Source organism: Eptesicus fuscus, chromosome 3 (genome assembly GCF_027574615.1).
Source record: "Eptesicus fuscus isolate TK198812 chromosome 3, DD_ASM_mEF_20220401, whole genome shotgun sequence".
NCBI classification, from domain to species: domain Eukaryota; kingdom Metazoa; phylum Chordata; class Mammalia; order Chiroptera; family Vespertilionidae; genus Eptesicus; species Eptesicus fuscus.
Window position 1 is genome coordinate 32091397 of NC_072475.1, and position 21072 is coordinate 32112468.

General features: G+C 40.5%; 1 protein-coding gene across 1 annotated transcript in view; it reads right to left on the bottom strand.

Moving 5' to 3' along the window:
- PLD1 (phospholipase D1) overlaps nt 1-21072 on the bottom strand; it is a 122180-nt gene that overhangs the window by 35124 nt on the left and 65984 nt on the right. The window contains exons 20-22 of the mRNA XM_054713729.1: nt 18684-18772; nt 3396-3509; nt 675-724 (exon numbers count right to left, since the gene is read on the bottom strand). Coding sequence (XP_054569704.1) covers nt 675-724; nt 3396-3509; nt 18684-18772 — 253 coding nt within the window. The remainder of the gene's footprint in view (nt 1-674; nt 725-3395; nt 3510-18683; nt 18773-21072) is intronic.

Here is a 21072-nt window from a genome sequence, read left to right on the forward strand (position 1 = left end):
GTCAATTTGCATATTTGTCTATTATTAGATAGGATTATTGAGCACCTATTATGTGCTGAAGTTAGAGTCAGTTCACAGAGATATAGACAAGTAAACCCTTGGTCACAATATATTGTAGTTAAGAACTACGTAGAAGGATTATTTTAGAAGGTATCTGAAAAAGTACCTTTGAAAATATGAAGAATTAAAATAAGTGAAAGGTATTACTGTGTTCTTTCCTTATTTAACTCCAGTATAATGTCCTCAAAAATTTAGACCCTGGAATTTCTACATTTATAGGAGGCCACATGAATACAGTTAACCTTGTAGCATTTATATCCTCATCTTTAATGCAGGGATGACATCTGTCCTGCTTACTACCTAGGACTGGGGTGAAGGATCATAGGAGAAGATATATGTAAGATCTTGTGAAGTGCTTTACAAATCCCACTTATTATCAAAACAGTTATTACAAATAAATATAAATAATAAAATACATTATAAAATACTCTCATTTTTATTACCTATGCATCTAAAGTCATTGGTTTGGATAATTTAATGAGAATCAATTGATCTCTTAAGTATTGCATGGATACCTTTTGTAAATAGGGTTTTACAATCACACTATTAAAATATTAATGATTATTGGTATGTTGTCAAAACAGACATGAAGGAAAAGAAAAGCAGTTACTTACGCTCTACTTTTAACTGTCCAAGGATGGAATTTTCTCCTCTGCACATGGTCCTAAAATATGTAAAGAAAGGAAATCATTATGAAGGTTGCAAAGGAACTAATCCCAATTTGTGGGATTTAGTCCTAATCCAGGTAAAAACAGAACAAGTGCTTTTGAGAAAAAATGCTACATAGATTTTTTTTAAAAATCTAAAACATGAAAAACAATAAATATTACTTTTGTAATGCTATTGATGGAACAAGGTAGTTGTTTTGAGGTGGGTAAATGGAAAAATTATAAAATTTATTTCAGAAAGAGATGTTATTTTTAAAAGATGGATTATGAATGAATTTTCCTTCTTAGAAAATTTGTTGACAGTGAAGATAAATTTAGAATGCTTCAGTAGATAAGAATACTTACACAATCACATTGCTTTCAAAGGTAAAAAGGGCAAAAACTTAGCAGAATAATTTTATAATTAAAGAAACTATTACAGTTGGGCTCTCTGTAAAGTTGGCAAACCCCTTAAAAGTGAAAAATAGTCTCAAATAACTGACTATTAATGATTTTGTTTCTTAAGACTGATAATAGTCTATGAATTGCAAAGACTGACAAAACAAAAAATTCTATGCTCCATCTGCTTGCTTTATGAAAGTAATTAAAAATACAGTTATGCCTGGGAAATGCTGATATTATTAAAGATGATGCCAGCAAATGGAGATGTTTTGCATAATAAAAGGTTATAGTTTTAGTTGCTGAACAAAAGCCAAGCATGTTATTTTATTCAGCTGGTTCAAACCCAAGAAAATAATCACAAAAAAACAATTACAATTGACAATATTCCAAAAATAACACTAGAATGGCAAATAAAGTGGTTAATAGCTGATTAAACATTATGTCAGGGCCGTAAATACTTGAAAAGCTTTGTTTGTCATGTTATAAATCAGATAATAGTAGAAATGGGCACATCTTCAAACTGTGTGTATAGACCAAACCGCAGTTAAAGTTCTCTCATACTGTAACCAGGCAAAATTCCTCAAGAAGAGACAAACCAAAAAAAATCTTTACTTGAAACCTCAGCAGAGAGACAGAAGCTTGAAAAGTCTGAATAAAATAAAAGGATTAAAAAACACACACACGATTTCCACCATAATGGAGCACTCAAACTGTGCACAGAAGACCCTCAGATCCTACAAGGGATTCCACTAGGGAGGGGGGGACCCAGTAGCAAGGCATCTAAGCCCCTACCCCTAATTTGACGAAGGCTCCAAAACCTTTTTTGCTTTATATACTGGGAGTTCTGTGAAGTCTCCTTTGTCCTTGAAAAAAGATTTGATTATGAAAGTGGTCAACTTACAGGTACTTTGAAAAACAAGGGATATTAAAAGAAAATACCCAGGTTGTGTTCTTTGCTTTGTGTTATTAAAAGTGGGATCTTGAGTAGGAGTCTTTTGTATCTCAGGTTACAGAGCTTATAGCTGGGACCTGGAGCCATGCCCAGGCTGTCCACCTGCCTCTTCACTCCTATTCTCTTTCTCAGCTATGTGACCCCGAGAGAAACCACGTCTCCCCAACTGCCCACCAGCTAGGCCTCCTCAACCCTCTTCATGATGCTCCACTGGCCAAGGCTGAAGCCTCAAGTGCCTTTTAAAAAAATATGTATTTTTATTGGTTTCAGAGAGAAACCGAGAGGGAGAGAGAGATAGAAACATCAATGATGAGAGAATCACCGATTGGCTGCCTCCTGCACACACCCCCTTCCCACTGGGGATTGAGCCCACAACCCAGGCAAGCGCCCTCGACCGGAATCGAACCCAGGACCATTCAGTCCGCAGGCCAATGTTCCATCCACTGAGCCAAACCAGCCAGGGCTCAAGTGCCTTTTTGAGCATGCCTACTCACTGCTTTTTAGAATATCAAGACTAGAACTTAACCACTTTCCCTATAATTTTAGCTAGGAAGTGGTAGAGAAAAAGAATTAAAATTTCAGGAGCTAGGAAAGAACCTTCATGCTTCTAGCAGAGACTATTATTACAACCTTGTTGAAGGATTTACTACCTAGAAAATCATAAACAAACTTGTACAAATCATAGCATTTTAAGCATTTTTTTCTACATAACTGCAAAGAATATAGAAAAGTCAATAACTATTTGGTAGCTTTAACAATAATTTAAAAATCAATAGGCATATATATTTTTATTCATATATTTTATATAATATATAAAGTCCCTGTCTCTATATGTATATATATGTTATAAATAAATATATATACATATAAAATATATGTGAATATAAAGGAGACTAATATTTTAGTTCTTTAGTATACATAAATATGTATATTATAAATGGAGACAATAACTCCATATATTTTATAGTTTACATTATATTTATATATATAATATTTATTATACATTATTTTATATTTACAATATGTATACTATATATCTTATATATATTATAAATATTATATGTACATATATACTAGGCAACAAATATAAACGAGACTAATATTTTAGTTTTTTTATAGTTGCCATGTGTCCTAGGCCTACTCTTTATGATTTCAGGTTCTATTTGAATTTTACCAACTAGTAAACAGACCAAGATTCAGAGTAAAATAAAGACAAGTGTTCATTTGTTCAACACTCCACTGAATAGATGTGGACAAACATTTCCATTCCTTTCACCAGCTTATGGGCACGGCTGATTGAAAGCTGAAAACAGACCACACTAGGATTCTGGCACCTGAAGTTGAAGTGCATTATCGCCTGGAGAGCGTTTCCTCCGCCAGTTTTAATGTCTCCTTCAAACCCTGGCAGAAGTGGTATCACAACGTACACCCGGTATCTCCGGCCTTCCCTGCAAAAATCAGAGGCAGACAGATTCAACAACAAGAAGATACATACAGTAACAGCTTAAAATGACAGCCAAGCCTCTCACATGGTTTTAGAGACTGAGCCAATGGCTTCCTACCGTGTATTCTATCCCATCTCAGGGCTTCAGGACTGCTTTTGGATTGGAGGCCAGAAGCTATTTTCCAGGCTAACAGTTCATAACAAACTGAAAAATAAGTGACCTTGGCAGTAAAGCGGGAATTGTACCCACAGCATAATCCTCCTAGAACAAAATTCACTGCAAGAAAGCCTTGCTTGGCCGAAACCGGTTTGGCTCAGTGGATAGAGCGTCGGCCTGCGGACTCAAGGGTCCCAGGTTCGATTCCGGTCAAGGGCATGTACCTTGGTTGCGGGCACATCCCCAGTAGGGGGTGTGCAAGAGGCAGCTGGTCGATGTTTCTCTCTCATCGATATTTCTAACTCTCTATCCCTCTCTCTTCCTCACTGTAATAAATCAATAAAATATATTTAAAAAAAAAAAAAAAGAAAGCCTTGCTTGGAGCTCATGGAAGGGTGGGGGGGGGAGTAGGATGGGGGAGGGGGAGGGAGGAGCTCGCGGGGGGGTGGGAGGGGAGGAGAGAGGCTATAACAAATTTTTCAAAAAGACTTTCATAATAATTTTATGTGTAACATGTTATATCTATAGTTATATCCTAGCTCAGAGACCGGCAAATAGACATTCAGTTAATAGCTGTTGAGTAAATGATTTCCCATAGCTTAGATCTCTGGGGCAAAAAGACATACTGGACCTACTAGACTACTTTCCAACGATGAAGAAATCATCATTGTTTAGAAACTAATTCAGCTCTGAAAGCTCTGGTTTAGAGGCTAAATGTTTCCCTGGGTCCTTCAAAAATTCTGGGTGATTGATGATTTTAAATCCCCTGCATATATAACACAGTATTTTTTGGCCCACTCTCCCAACTGATTAACGACAGCCTTTGGAAGAAATGCTGTTGGGTAGGCTTAGCTACTCAATGATGTCACAAATAGAAGAATGTGCGGCTCCTTACTTTGATCTACATTCAGAAATTCAGAAACTTGGAGAATTATGTTCAAACAGGTTATCACCCATTTGGAGGCAAAGTTGTTAAAAGTCTTTGTCTCCATTTGGAAGAGGCACGAAGAAGAGCAAGCCCGGGAATGACTGTGGAACCCACTGTGGTTGGGGTCTCAGCCCCGTATCTCAGTGATCTATAGTCACACAAAGGTGCTGCTACCGACTAACTTTCAAATCAGATCCGACTTAAACTTCTCATAATAATCTCTAACGTCCATTTCTCCTAAACAACTGCACTTTCTTTCATATGAATATTATTGATACTCTCTGAGGGGTCAGGTTTCATTACTGATGTCTCTAAATGCCAATGTATGTAGCAGGACATGTGGAAAGTGAAGTTCACGGTAGAAGTGACAGCTAGCAGGAGTCTGAAGGCTTAACTGGTGCTGAGAAACCTGGAATGTGGAACAGGTTGTTGTAATGGCATGGATTAATCACTAGATGGCAAACATAGTTTGAGGTGGAAAATAAACCATTAACAAAATATTCAACTGTTCAAGTTCTCTCTCAATAAGGGTAAGAGGCTCACATCCCTAAATGGTGAATAGGGTAGTGGAAAAGAACAGAAAGAATACATAAGCTATTTCCCCAGAGACAGTATTGAAAAGTCCAAACCAATTAAACTGGACCCTTCAAAATGGACACCATCAGGCCTCAACAGCCTTTCAGAATCAGCTTCAGTATGATCTGCCCAGACCCACCGTCCCTTTGCTCAGGGGTGCACTTCCCTACTAAGGAGGGCTGGCTCATCTGCTCCCTCAGTTTGGAATTCCCTTCTCCAACTCTCGAAATGCCACTTCTTCCAGAGCAGCTAAAAGGCTCCCTCCTTGGTCAAGCCATCTTGGATCTTTCAATCAAAATTGGTTTGCTCCTGCCTCTGTGCTCCCATGGCACAAAGCCAGAACATCTACTCACCCTTCTGGCCTCCTTACAAAATAGTGACACATATGTCTGCTGCCTACGCTATGTGATAAGCTCTTTTGAAATACAGATGTATGTCCACATATCTTTCTACTAGAGGCCCAGTGGAAGAATTCGTGCACCAGTGGGGTCCCTCAGCCTGGCCTGTGGGATTAGGCCGAAACTGGCTCTCCAATATCCCCTGAGGGGTCCCAGATTGAAAGAGAGCACAGGCCAGGCCGAGGGACCCCACCAGTGCATGATCAGGGCCAGGGAGGGACGTGGGAGGTTGGCCAACCGGGGAGGGACTGCAGGAGGGCTTTAGGGTGTGTCCAGCCCATCTTGCTCAGTCTCGATCAGCCAGACCCCAGCAGCAAGCTAACCTACCGGTTGGAGCATCTGCCCCCTGCTGGTCAGTGCACATCATAGCGAGCAGTTGAGCGGCCTTAGCATGTCATTAGCATATTACACTTTGATTGGTTGAACGGATGACCAGATGACTGGACACTTAGCATATTAGGCTTTTATTATATAGGATTTCTGGCAGTGTCCAGTGGAAGATCCTGGCACACAGTATGCACTAGACACTATTTTCTTTGGAAAGATGAGGTCAGGCTGTAAGAATGTTTCTGGGGGAAAAAAGGTTAAGCTGAAAGATCATTTTTCTTTAAATTACATTATATTTTACTTTAATTGTGTATAAATTTGCCATTTTAACAATTTTTAAGTGTACCATTCAGTGGTATGAATTACATTCATATGTTGTGCAACCATCATGATACTGTGAATCCTGAGAAAGAAGACACCTACTAAGAAGGGCTCCTGGTGGCTAGCTTGGCTCAAATTGAAAAAAATACAAACTCTAGCAGCCACTTCTGCACAGAGGCCTTTCACGGAAACTGCACTTCAGGGAGAAGCTTGCACTAAACTGCCTGCCTGCACTGTTTTCTGCCATCTGAGCCAGCCCTAATAAAGGAGTTACTAAAATGCTATATCAAACCATAGGACTGAGGCTTTCCCCATCCAATCAGAGACACACAGCTCCGACCAACCAGAGAAGCTCTATTCTGGCGAATCAGGACAGTGGCTTTGGACCAATCAAACTGTCCTCATGCAAACAAGGATTTAGAGTCCTTGTTTGCATGAGCACAGGCCAATCAGGTACCAGAGGCAGGACTTCTGTCCATATAAGCCAGCTCCTCTCTGGCTCCAAGAGCTCACTTTCCCTTTCCAAAGACTGAAGACTGCATTTCCTGGCTGAGCTGAAACGCTGAAGATGTCCTGCCAGAGGAAAGCAGAGCAGACTGGCGTAGCACAGAGCAGACCAAAGCACAGTGGAGCAGACCAGTGCAGTGCAAAGCAGATATGCAGAGAGCAGAGCAGAGCTGTGTAGCTGGAGAGGGGCCTGGCCATAAAGCCGCTTGGCCCCAAGGCCACCTCATAGCCATGCTACATCACAACTGAGCTGTTCCATAACCTTGGTGTGCTGTGAATAGAGTTTCCTTCTTCACTGCACCCCAAAGTGGAGATTCCTGTTAGTGTTGAATTGGTACCAATGACCATTGTTGACAATATCTATTTCCAAAACTTTTCATTACCCCAAAAAGAAAATCTGTGATAATTAAGCAATAACTCCACTACTTCCCCTCTCTGAAACTCCTGGTAACCTTTCTCTTCTCCATGAATTTGACTTTCTAGGTATTTCATCTAAGTGGAATCATACAACATTTGTCCTTTTGTGTCTGACTTATTTCACTTAGCATAATATCCTCAAGTTTCATCTATGTTGCAGCATGTGTTAAAATTTCCTTCCCCCTTATGGCTGAATAATATTCCATTGTATGTATAAACCACATTTTGTTTATCCTGTCATCTGTTGATAGGCACTTGGGTTGTTTCCACCTTTTGGCTATTGTGAATAATGCTGCAATGAATGTTTGCACACAGCATCTGAATCCCTGTTTTTAGTTGTTTTGAGTATACACCCAGGAATGGCACTGCTGGGTCATACAGTTATCCTAAAGTGTCCTTTGATGGATGACTGGATAAAGAAGATGTGGTGCATATATACAATGGAATACTACTCAGCCGTAAGGAAAGATGAAATACTGCCATTTGTGACAACGTGGATGGATCTTGAGATTATCATGCTAAGAGAAATGTCAGACAGAATATGTCAAGAATCATATTTCATTTATATGTGGGATATAAAACTGAAAACAACAAATGAACAAACAAGATAAAAAAACAAGTAAAAACTCATAGATACAGACAACAGAATACAGTTACCAGAGGAAGGGGGGGGGGGTGTTAATAAAAGGTAAAGGGAATCAAATATATGGTGATGGAAGAAGATTTGACTATGGGTGGTGGGCACACAATACAGTATACAGATAATGTGTCATAGAATTGTACACCAATATCATCCCAATAAGCAATTTAAAATATAATTTAATTTGAAAATATAATTTAAACCCCCTCCCCCAAATTCTCTTTCACTCCTTTGTTCCTGGGTCCATTTCCTCTCCCTTAAAGAAATTCCTATTATTTTCCATGCTTCTCAGAAATAGTCTATGAATTTATATGCATATACATGTACTCTTTCCTTATACACAAATAATAAAATACTATACACACTTTTCTGAATGTTATTTGTATCATTAATCGGTATATCCTGGAAATTCTGTACATAGAGAGGTGCCCATTTTTTAAGAGCAGTGACATAGTATGCCACCATACACCCATACCATAATATTAAACCAGTTCTCTATTGGTGGACATTTAAATTGTTTCTTTTTCTTTTTTTGCTATTTCAAAATAACTATGTACTTTGCTGTTATGTATGCTGACCCACAAAATTATATTTTCATGTTTGTGGGGAAAATTTTAGAAGTGGTATTGCTGGTCTTGAACATCAAGAGTTTGTGACTCTATTTGTGAAAGATGGTTCCCTTTTATCCTCATCCTATATAATAAAGAGGTAATATGCAAATTGACCATCCCACCCTCGCACAAGATGGCCACCACAAGATGGCTGGCAGGGGAGGGCAGTTAGGGGTGACTAGGCCAGCAGGGGAAGGCAGTTGGAAACAACCAGGCCAGCAGGGGAGGGCAGTTGGGGGCAATTGGGCCGGCAGGGGAGCAGTTAGGCATTGATCAGGCTGGCAGGGGAGTGGTTAGGGGCTGATCAGGCTGGCAGGCAGAAGTGGTTAGGAGCAATCAGGCAGGCAGGCAGGTGAGTGGTTGGGAGCCAGCAGTCCCAGATTGTGAGAGGGATGTCCAACTACCAACAGTCAGACATCCCCCGAGGGGGTCCCAGATTGGAGAGGGTTCAGGCTAGGCTGAGGGACACCCCTCCCCAGTGCATGAATTTCATGCACCAGGCCTCTAGTCCTATCTAATAAAAGAGTATTATGCAAGTTAACCATCACTCCATCACAAATATGGCGGCGCCCATAGCCACAAGATGGCAGTGCCCAGTCCCCTCAGCCCTGCCGCTAGTGTGCTTGGGCCTGTTGGCCCAGCCAGGGGTCGCGGGGACCAAGCCAAGAGGCGGGATCCACCCACTCCAGTAGTGGATCAAGCCTCGCTGCTCTGCCACCTCTGGAGTGTCTGGGGCTGAGCAGTGAGGTTGGAGTGCTTGGGCCTGTCAGCCCAACCAGGGGTCGCGGGGACCAAGTGGGGAGGGCAGTTGGGGGGAGACCAGGCCTGCAGGCGAGGGCAGTTGGGGGCAACCAGGCCTGCAGGCGAGGGCAGTTTGGGGGAACCAGGACAGCAGGGGAGGGCAGTTTGGGGGGAACCAGGTTTGCAGGGGAGGGCAGTTGGGGGGCATCAGGGTAGGGCAGTTTGGGGGAACCAGGACAGCAGGGGAGGGCAGTCAGGGGTGACCAGGCCTGCAGGGAGGGCAGTTGGGGGTGACCAGGCCAGCAGGGAGAGCAGTTAGGAGCAACCAGGTTGGCAAGGGAGGGCAGTTAGGGGTAATCGGGCTGGCAGAGGAGCAATTAGGTGTCAATCAGGCTGGCAGTGGAGGGGTTAGGAGGCTATCAGGCTGGCACGCAGAAGCGGTTAGGGGCAATCAGGAAGGCAGGCAGGCGAGTGGTTGGGAGCCAGCAGTCCTGGATTGTGAAGCGATGTCCAACTGCCTGTTTAGGCCCGATCTCCCCGGGATTGGGTCTAAACAGGCAGTTGGACATCCCTCGAGGGGTCCCAGATTGGAGAGGGTGCAGGCTGGGCTGAGGGACCACCCCCCCAGCACAAATTTTGTGCACCGGGCCTCTAGTGTTTTCTAAAAGCAAACATGACATCAAAATGGAGATCTCATAGGTAGGATATTGAGATGTGTCCTGTAAAAATCTTATATCTTTAGATAAAAAGTTCTTACAAATTTACTTTGTAACAATCAGGATACTCAACTTGTCTTGTTATTGGGACTTTATTAGTGCCTTTTCTTTCTTGTTTTTGTTTTGTTTGTTTTTTACAATTCAGTAGTGCTTGAATTTCCCAAATGATGCAATTTTTAAACTGTGTTAAGAAAATTAGCAGAAATGACTTAGATTTTTACTACTGTAGGAAAAAAAGGACACTAGAATTTCAAATTGTAAAATTGTGGTTAGGTTTAAGCCAATGAAGAGAAAGTTCTATTCAAGAATGTGTCCAATCTCCTTCCTTGAACCCATCCACAGAAAACAACAGTTCCCAGCTGCTGAGGATTCTCATTTCTTCTGAAACACTGCACCCTCGAACGTCAGGGTGGTGCAGATGATAGCAATCAGCGGAGGGCAAGGACTAGGGTTCCTAATGTGCAGAATTATTTATGATCCTAAAAGCCAGATAAGAGCTCCTGGGCACCCAGCCATCATGCAAGCAATCGCTCTATTCACTTCAGTTCAAAACAATTTTATAAAATTGCATTCTCAGGCTTTTTGTTAAAATAAGTTTTTCTTTCAAAACTCACTAACTTGTATAGCAGTGCTATGTCTAATAGCTAAAAATGGGAGATAAATGTCCAATAATAGAGGGATGGTTAACAAAATTATGCTGTAGCCACTCATTTTTGCAGTCACTGAAAATGATCCCTTGATGACCTAAAAGCAAAATACTTCTGGTACTGTGTTAAATGGCCCCAGTGCAAAGTTACAATTACATGACAGTTACAGATGTGACAGGCTGATTTTATGAAATGTTAAATAATTTCTCCCTTTTAATGTGTTAACTTCCTCCACTCTGTGACGGAAGATAGAAGCAGGCCTGGCTCCTAGGGTGGCACTTTCAAAACGGAACTAGGGCACAAAGATGTCAGCTTTCTTAGATCTGGAGAACTAGATATTCTTTGAGCTGAGGCAGGAGTAAAAAGAAATAAAAAGAAGAATCAGTTCAGGAACTCTGTCCTTCGCCTTCAAGCAGAATTCCAAGAACAGGAGGTTAGGGTTAGGGTTAGGGTTACATGAGGATATGGGAGCCCCGGGGATTGGAGTCTTGCTTCCAGAGGAACCGAGAGGAACATCTACCAGCCCTTGTGATGTGTCAGCAACAGAGAAGTGCCCGAAAGGCAGGGTTGGCAGCAGAAGGCCGAGGCCCCCCAGGAAGCTGACGCTAGAACAGGCCCGAGACAGATCAATGCCCAGAGCTGGAAGCCCTCCCCAAAGATCCAGGTCCCTTCCGCATCTATACCAAGGATGAGGTGTGCAGCACCCTGGATGACTGAATACAGAGCAGAAATGACAAAAATCACTGAATCTGTCCACACTTACAAGGAAGTGACTAACCTACACTTCCTCCTATTGTGTGGAGATGGACTTGAGACACAAACTCAGGTGAGTTACAGGAAAAGGAAATAAGTTACAACTTCACAGAAAATATATTAGCATGAACAAAAAGGGAAATGGGAAAATAAAAAGGTTTTAGGGTGATGAGAATATGGGATGTTTAATAATATTTTTAATTTCTGTGATTGCTGTAACGCTGTCTGTACCTTTAAAAGGGGAGGACTAATTCAAAGCAGTGGCTTTCCTCTACTAGATTCCCTCCTCATTTCTCTTTCTGCGAACCCCTCCTCCTGCACCCCCTGGGTCTGTCCTCAGCACGGAGGGCAGCCAGGAGGAGCGGGGTCTGCGGGTCTGTAAGAAGGTCCCAAAGGAGGTCACTGTGCTTCTCCAGTGACGAGATGCTTTCTTTGTTGAGAATTTGAGATTTATAGATCATGTTTCTTTGCCGCAAACTTCAAGAGCTGGTTATAAATCCTACCGTTGCTGTAGATGCTGCAGCAGTGAATGCTTCCAGAAATAAGAAGAATTGTGGTTGGGCCTTCGTGTCTTGTGTGGAGAGAGCGTTATACTACAGTGGTATCTGTTAGGTGAGAATTGGATCTGTCGCTTCTTAGTGGTTATGTTGTTTGGCAAATCTTTTAAAATGCAGTAGATCTTCCTGAGCTTCAGTTTTCTCATCTATAAATGAGGGAGTTGGCTAAAATCTTTTTCATCTACTAGAAATGTTGGCCCAATTTAGCACTGCCTTTGAATATTTTATGTGTGACCTTATACTTTACGATGTACTATATCTTGTAGTGCACACACACAGTGTTTTTTCATTGGTTACCTTTTTAAATGTAGGCGTGTTCAGGATTAGCTTAACATCTAGGTTTCACTCTGGATGTGACAGTCTTTGGCAGGCACGTCCCTCAGTGGCCCCCAAATAAGATTCTACAAAACCCTTTATTCAGCTGCTCTCACCATGGCCCAGATGCTTTCATTCTCTCTCTTTTTAGAGTCTCTCTCTTCCTTCCTCTCTGTGTAAGGGCACATGCTTAGGCTCTAAATGATTATTGGCCTCTTCTCTTCCTACTGCTATCTTTACACCTATCTGCTGAGATGACCATTTATATAATTTAGGAATCAAGCAAAGGCAATTAAATGATCTAAATCAGAAGTTCTCCTGCCACAAGATGTTGTCATCTCTGCCCCAATGTGACCTCTTCTCCAGAAATTTTATAGAGCTTAGAAATTATCCCACAAGAAAAAAATGTGAAACCAGCAAATGGCATACTTAATTTGAATGTGTTTTTAATTCTTTTTATTATAGCTGTAGTTTAAATTTCTTTTAGACAGTGGTTTTGAAACAAACCCAATGTGTCCTATTTGGTATACAAATCATAGGATATGATAATTATAATATGTAGATTTTCCTTTAAGCCTACCAAATTTTTATCTGTCAAGCAATTACTTTAAAAAAATAAAATATCCATCTGATTGTATTATTTTAGAATACAGTATCTTTCATAGACTTCTGGAAGGCTTAACATAATAACTTCTCCACTTCCCTGAAATACGGGGAGCTATGTAGCTTAGGGGTGAAGAACACATGGTGAAGTCCTAAGGACGTGGCCGGAGTCTCAGTTCCTCTCATCAATAGCTGTATGATTTTGCAAGGTACCTAATCTCATTTGGTCTCAGCTGCCTCATCTGTAGAATGGGAATAATTATGCATCCACTTCATAAGGTCAATGTGATAACTGAATGAGGTAATGTATATAAAGCACCTTGGATGTGGAACAACTCAAAATAACATTATTATTCATTTAACAACCAGTGATTTCAATTAGCAAGCTTATACCCCTTCAAACAATAATAAAGTAAATAGTGTCTAAAATGAAAGCAAAACTGAACTCACATTATGTTCCAGAATACCTTTTACTTCATTTTATATTTGGGGGGAGGGTGTTATGAAATCAATAACAGGGGATCCAAAAACTGATTCCCAGGAGAAGCCAGCTATAGATTTCTGGCAGGACACATCTAGCCAGTGTTTCAACAATGTGCCTCTACTGGCCTCAGGATGAAGGAGCACCAGCAGTAGGAAATCAAGTAACTTTTCCTAATCCAGCTGTAGCCATCTCATAATTTAAAATAAGGCACACTAAACATCTATTTAATGAAAACATTTCTGTTTCTAACATAAATATTCATCTGAAGCAGTTCACTTGAGTATTGTGCTTCTTTTCCCTTGCTCAAATTGACAGTGAGCTAGCATATTTCCAGATGATGAATTTCCTGGAAATCACATAATACATTTATTACATGAACTGACAGTTGATGGTTAATTTTTTTGGGGGGGGCATCTATTCATATAAGCTAGGTAGGGGAGATTTTTGTGTGTGTGTGTGATTAAAAAGCAGTATCAGAAAGGCAAACTGATACACTCAAAATGTCACATACCTGTAGATAACAGAGTTGGAAAGAACGCAGGTCTCTAGGTACTTGGTTCCCAATTAATTTCAGATTCTCAGAGGAATATTCCCCATACCACCCACTCCTGGGCAAAGTGCAATCACTGTCTATAGTTCCGGGAAGCACGCAGAGTTGGAGAAGTTTTCAAAATTGTGTATTTTTCAATCTACTTTAATGTTGTATTTTTCAATGCGGTTTAGGTATTAAATCAACTTCCTCTTTTCGTTGCATTTGTCAACCTTGTGCAAAATGCACTTGCTCTCTTACTTCCTGACTTTTTACCAGTTTCCATAAGCAAGATAGTTTCATCCTCAGAAAGCATTCACTTATGGCACACACTGTTTTAAAATGTTCTCTACCTGTCTCAGTTTGGTCTACTCCATCTTTTGGCTTATTCAAACATGGCATACACCTATCCATTTCTTCTCCCTGATCTCTGGTCAGATTTGAGTTGTCAAAGACAGGCTGCAAGTGGGTTGGGAGTTGGTCTCAACTCTGAGACAGTTTTACTCATTAGAGCAGACCTTTTCATTTTCTGCAGATTCCCACAGCTATTCTTAGTTCAGCACAGGATGGACAATATTCTTAGACTCTAGGTCATGGGTCAGAACATGAAAGTTCTGTGAAGACCTGTTTCTGTAAAGAATTATGGCTGTTGAGAAGGAACCAGGAGGAAGTGAGGGAAGCAGTGAACACACTTCGGGGAATGGGGTGGGGCTGGATTCCAGCACCGGCAGAAATACCAAGGCGCAGCGCTATGGAGGGAGTTGGCAATTTAAAGACTCCGTTCTCTCGAGGGTGGGAGGGACCTGGAAGACAGCCCGAGTTCCTTGGTCAGGCTGTCATTTCCCTCCATCTGCTTTGCTCTATGTTCTATTCTTTTTCCAACAGCCAAAATTATACTGTTGCTAGGCACGTGACTTTGGCAAGGAAGCTCTGAGTCTCAGGAGAGGGGAGAGCAGAGAAGCCAATGAACAGAGCGGGAAGGGAAAGGTTGGGGTGGCACTGTCCTGGCCCTCAGTGAAAAGGAGGGGCTTCACTGCAGGGAGCCTGCAAGATGAGCTTTTCACTTCTACCTTTACCTTCCCTAAGCATACAAGCTCACGGATTTGAAATTATTAAATGGAAATATATTTTATAGCTGCAATTAACACAGGAGATGAACAATAATGTGGAGATACAGAGAAGGAGAAAATGTAAAATATATTTCCAGAATATGTGTGTAAATCGACTAAAACTTTGAAAGTGTGATAGATATACCATTTTGAAATGTGACTGTCAAAGAAAGTGAGAATGGAGATATCAGAGGTAAAGGACCCACAGCTAATTTGAAATTTGATGGACTTGTTTTCTGTTGTCTACAAAGTAAGCTTGAAATTGCCAGTCTTTGTTATTTTATTTATTTATTTAGAGAGAGACATTGATTGTTGTTCCACTTATTTATGCATTCATTGGTTGATTCTTGTATGTGACCTGACTGAGAATCGAACCCACAACCTTGGCATATTGGGATGACACTCTAACTAGCTGAGCTACCCAGGTAGGGGAAATTGCCAGTCTTGAATGTGCTCTGTGAACCTCAGTGCATGTGACATGATCGGCAACAGATGCTACCTTTCCATGTCTCTGACCACGGATTCCTGTTCCTTTCAGGAGCAGCGCATAGTCACACCAGGAAATATTCAGTCAGAAGGTAGCTTAAGGCTCCTTCCAGCCATAAATGCCATGATTTTAAAAGTAGTTCAGATTTTTAAAGACAGAGCAATATACGAAGGAACAATATTTTTTCCAGGCTCCCAAACACTTAAGAAGAAATCTTACAGGTACTTATGAGACCATGTACTCTAGGGAACTAATAACTGGGATGAGTGAAGTGGAGATTGAAGGTGCACAAGCTACTCTCCTTATGACCTGTTCACAGTTCCAAAATTCATGACTCACTGCTCAGCCCAATGAGCTCACTTGTCAACTTAATGTGACTTCTTCCAATTTCATGAGAAAATCATTTTTCCTTTTTGTCAAAGGCGCTTTCTAGATAAAATGGACAGCCCTGCATCATGAAATGCAAGAGTTGACAGATATATAATGTAATTTTGAAAATATGATATAAATTGACCCATAGAATTGGAGGGCTGGCAAGAATGCAAGAAATGTTTGTATACATGAATGTCTAACTGCAAGCAAGACTTTTTTAAAAAGTCATCTCAGAAATAGGTCCTATGGTGGCTTTCTTTTAAAAAGTATATGGGAAAGCAAAGGATAAAGGTCACCTGTAAAAGCACAGACCATTATTTATATTTATGACCATATACGCTGTTCTAGATAAGCACTAAGCAATCTTGGCTGTGTCCTGAAGTTACCTATAGAACATTATAAAGTATAAGCGCCTGGGCCCTACTCCAGGAAGTTAAATCCATTCAGCCTAGAGTTGAGTCTAGCTCTCTATATTTCTGGAAAGGTCCTCTGGTGATTCTGCTGTGCAGTAAGGGCTGGGACCCACTGTACACCCTGCAGGATGGGGTAGGTTTTATGGTGCTGGTGTACTGCCCAGATGCTCTCCCCGTGGGATTGAGACAACCATTCCCTCAGCCACTGTTGGACACTGACTACTCTCAGGGAAGTCCTTCTCCAAGAATTGTCCACCATAGGCCATGCTTCACCCATGGCCATGCCCTTCTCCTGTAGTCAGCCTGCATGTAATAACCGGTTAATGGGAGGAGGGGAAAACAAAGGCCCAACCCTCTTGCCTTAATTTGGGGAAACTATGAAAGGGGTCCTTAATCCTAGCCATCAATGAATTAGAGTTATGTGATGTGGGGAAGGCATTGGGTAGGACTTGAGCTCAAAACCTTTTTTACCCATGCTGTTAGTGGCCTAGACAAGTCACATCATCATTTTTAAACTCTAAAAACAGGGACGACGACAACAACAATAATAATAGCAACAAAAACTATACAATCTACTGTCAAAAGTAGTTGTGAAGATTCAGTAAGAGTCTGTATAAATAAACTGTTATTAAACACCTAAAATGCTGGTAGTTACTGTTATTAAATGTTCTTAGGTCTAAAAATCTTCATATATTAATGTGAAGAAAATATAATAAGTACCACTGGAAGTCAAAAAGTGTTTTCATCCCCAAATGTGTATGTATTTAACATTCGCCACTGTTCAATGAATTGAAATTAAAAAAAAACAAAAAAACATGGAATGGTTTTGTTTGTTTGTTTTGCTGTTTTTGCACAAAGCTAAAGTCAGCCATAGAAAGAAATAGACCTGGGGGCCAAGATAATTCAGTGGGGAAAGAATAGGCTTTTCCACAAATGGTGCTGAAACAACTGGATACCCACATGCAAAAGAATGAAAGTGAACCTCTACCTCCCACCATGTGCAAAAAAAAAAAATAAAATAACACAAAATGGATCAAAGGCCTAAATGTTAGAGCTAAAACTGTAAAATTCTTAGAAGAGAAGAGCAGTAAAGATTCATGGTCCTCGATTGGGCATTGGTTTTGGAGCTCTGACACCAAAGCAATAAAAGAAACATAGATCAATTGGACTTCACCAAAATTAATTGTGTGTGTGTGTGTGTTGTGTGTGTGTGTGTGTTTCAAAGGATACTATCAAGAAAGCAAAAAGAAAACACACTGAGTGGGAGAAAATATTTGCAAGTCATAAATCTGATATGATACTCGTATCCAGAATACGTAAATAACTCTTAATAATTCAACAAGGAGACAACCTCACTGAACCATGGGCAAGGAATTTCAATTGACATTTCTCCAAAGATAACTCATAACTGGCTAATAAACAGAAAAAAATTATCAACATCATAAGTCATTAGGGAAATTCAAATCAAAAGCACAATGAGATACCATTTCACACCTACAAGGATTGCTATAATAATTTTAAAAAGATAGATAATAAGTATTGGCAATGATGTAGAGAAATCGGAGCCCTCATACAATGTGGGAATGTAAAAAGGTAGAGTCACTTTTGAAAACATCTTGGCAGGTCCACAAATTGTTTGTTTAAAAGTTACCATATAATCTAGCAGTTCTATCCCTAGAGTAATGAAAACATATCTGCATAAAAACTAGTATAGAATGTTTGTAGCAGCATTATTCATATAACCAAAAAGTGAAAACAGCCCAATTATCCACCAACTGAAAATGGATAAATAAAATGTAGTATGTCCAGATAACAGAATATTACCTGACAATCAAATTATATAAAATACGGATACATTCTATAACATAAATGAACCTTGGCAATATTAAGTTAAGTGAAGGAAGTCAGTCACAAAAGAACACATATTATATGATTCTATTTATATAAAATGCCCAGACCAGGCATGTCTACAGAAAAGAAAGTAGATTAGTGGTTGCAAGGGGCTAAGGGGAAGAGGAATGAGCAATGACAAAGGTATGAGGTTTCTTTCTGGGGTGATGGAAATATTTGATTAGGTGATGGTTGCACAACTCTGTGAAAATCCTAAAAATCACTGAATTGCAGACTTAAAGTGGGTAGATTGTGTGGCATGTGAATTATATTTTAATAAAAGTGTTATTAAAGAAATAATCCCATGAGCAGAAGAAGTAAGACAGATGGTAATAAGAAATTTAAATATAACTCACGGAAAAACATGACTATTTTGTTTTGGTTTTTAAGTAAACACAGCTCACTGTCTGCTATTAAAAAAATCACAAATCTGCGTGGGAAAGAGACTGGCCAGGAAAAAATGACTGTGCTCTGGAAGAATTCACATTCCCTCAAAAAATGGACTCAAAAGTTCTCGGTGACTGACTCAGACTTAAGGAATCAATAACCTACTGCTCACTGAACTAAATCATGCCTGCTAGGAAAAGACAGTTTTTAAAAAATGGCCTTCAAAAGTCTTTTTAGTAGTAAATGCAATAAGATCTGCAGTCACACTCCTGCCGAAATGCCAAGCACTGTACCTGTAAGCTCTCAGGATCCTCTGGGCAATGGCATCGCCTATCTTGTTGAACACAACCTTGTCATCCGCACAGCTTATGAAAAACTGGTTCTATGAAAAACCAATAGGATAACCATGTAAGTCTTTCATAGCTTAGTAGTATATATATATATATATATACACTGAATGGCCATATTATTATGATCTCTGAACGCATAATAATCTGGCCACTCAGTGTATATCCTATATAATAAAAGGCTAATATGCAAATTGTCCCCTCGACCAGGAGTTCGACCAGCAAGTCGGCCGGCCAACCATCCATGTCCCCACCCCTGGCCATGCTGGCCAGACCCCACCTATGCATGAATTCATGCACTGGGCCTCTAATATATATATTTATACACTGAGTGGCCAGATTATTATGCGTTCAGAGATCATAATAATCTGGCCACTCAGTGTATATGGGAAATGTGGTGCATAACATACTCTACACTGATCTTTTTTAAAAGAACATTTCACATAGCAGACGTGTTCTGACCCCTGAAATCACCCGAGGAAAGTAAACCACAGAATAAAAGAAAGCTCATCTCACTCTGGATCCTATACATTCCCAGGTAATAACAGGTGTAGCATCTTAGCCGAGCGAATGGCTAAACTATTATTTCATCATGCACATTCCTTGTAGATTATGTTTTTAGAGTGGTAGGAACATTCCAAGTTTAAGGACATCGAATTTTTTTTCAGATTCACACATTGCATAAATGCTTATGATTAAAAATTATATCTTGGCTAGATACAGAGAACAGACTGACAGCTGACAGAGGGGAGGGAGAGGGGCAGCGGAGTGATAAAGGTGAAGGAATTAAACAACAACAACAAAAAAACCTTGTAGACAGACTACAGTATGGTGATTACCAGAGGGAAAAGGGGTGGGGGAGGTAGAAGAGGGTAAAGAAAGATAAATGGTGACAGAAGGAGACTTGACTTGGGGTGGTGAACACACAATATAATATACAAATGATGTATTATATAGAACTAGAGGCCCGATGCATGAAATTCGTGCAAGGGTAGGCCTTCCTTCCCCCGGCTGCCCGCACTGGCTTCCCTCTGGCACCCAGGACCCGGGCTTTCCTCGCAGCCCCAGCTTCGTCCAGAAGGTCGTCTGGTCTAATTAGCATATTACACTTTTATTATTATAGATTGTACACTTGAAACCTATATAATTTTATTAACCAACTAGTAGCCCGTTTGCACGAAGATTCGTGCAATAGACCTTCATTCACCTGGCTGCCTGCACCAGTTTTCTGCCGGCACCGGGGACCCAGGCCTTGGCTGTGGCCACCGCCTTCTGCCTTCTTTCAGGGTCTGGGCTTGGCCCCGGGCAGTGGCCTTGGGCTCGGCTGCACCCAGCGTCCCTGCTACCAATCGCAGGAGCCGACCCCCAGTGGTCTCCTGAGATCGGCGCAGGCTCCCCGCTGGCGCCCAAGGCCGGGAAAGCCTCGGGCGGCTTTCCCGGCCTTGGGCTCCACCACACCCCAACGTCCCTGCAACGGTTTCCTGGTGGGCATGGTTGATGGGCGTGGCTTGGTTGGTGGGCGTGGCTTGGGCGTAGCAAAGGTGCGGTCAATTTGCATATTTGTCTATTATAAGGTAAGATGTCACCCCAATAAATTTAATAAAAAATTCTGTCAGCAAACATCTATCTCATGCCAAAATTAATTGTGTGTTTACTTTTTTAACAGGGTAGATGGCAGAGCCATGATCCAATTTTCTCCACCCTTTTTCCATTATTAACTAGTATATGCTTTGGGTTTAGCTCATTTATTTGAGTTTCTTATTATTCCTCAACTTCTATTTTAAGTAGCTTAAAATCTCTTATATGTATACCAATAAAATAGAAAGAGAAATATTGTTATATCTTTTTTGTTTAAGTACTTCTCTTATTTATGCATCTATAAAACATTCTATAACACTAGTACTAAAAAACTAGGATACAACATTATTATAATGGTATAAAAGATTTAGTTGCTGCATAAAGGAATGTTAAAAATTAGACACAAATATTATCACTATTACATGTTTTATTTATGCATTGTTATAATACACCAATAACATTAATATAGTCATCACCAAGTAACCTTTGCTAATCATCCTAAAGAGATATATAAGCAATGAGTCAATATATTATCATCCCTTTGCAATTATCATGCTTATTACTATACACGTGTTTACACTTAGTTTCTAAATCTGTAAACTGCCTACAGAAGACAAATTTACAAGAGAACACTGTGCAGAAACTCATTTGAGAATGTGTTTCCCCTTAGGGAATCAAACAATCAAAATCTCAGTGGCAACCAAACCATGTTTGTTTTTTCTGAATTTGTATTACAGAGAAGCTTAGCATTGCTCAG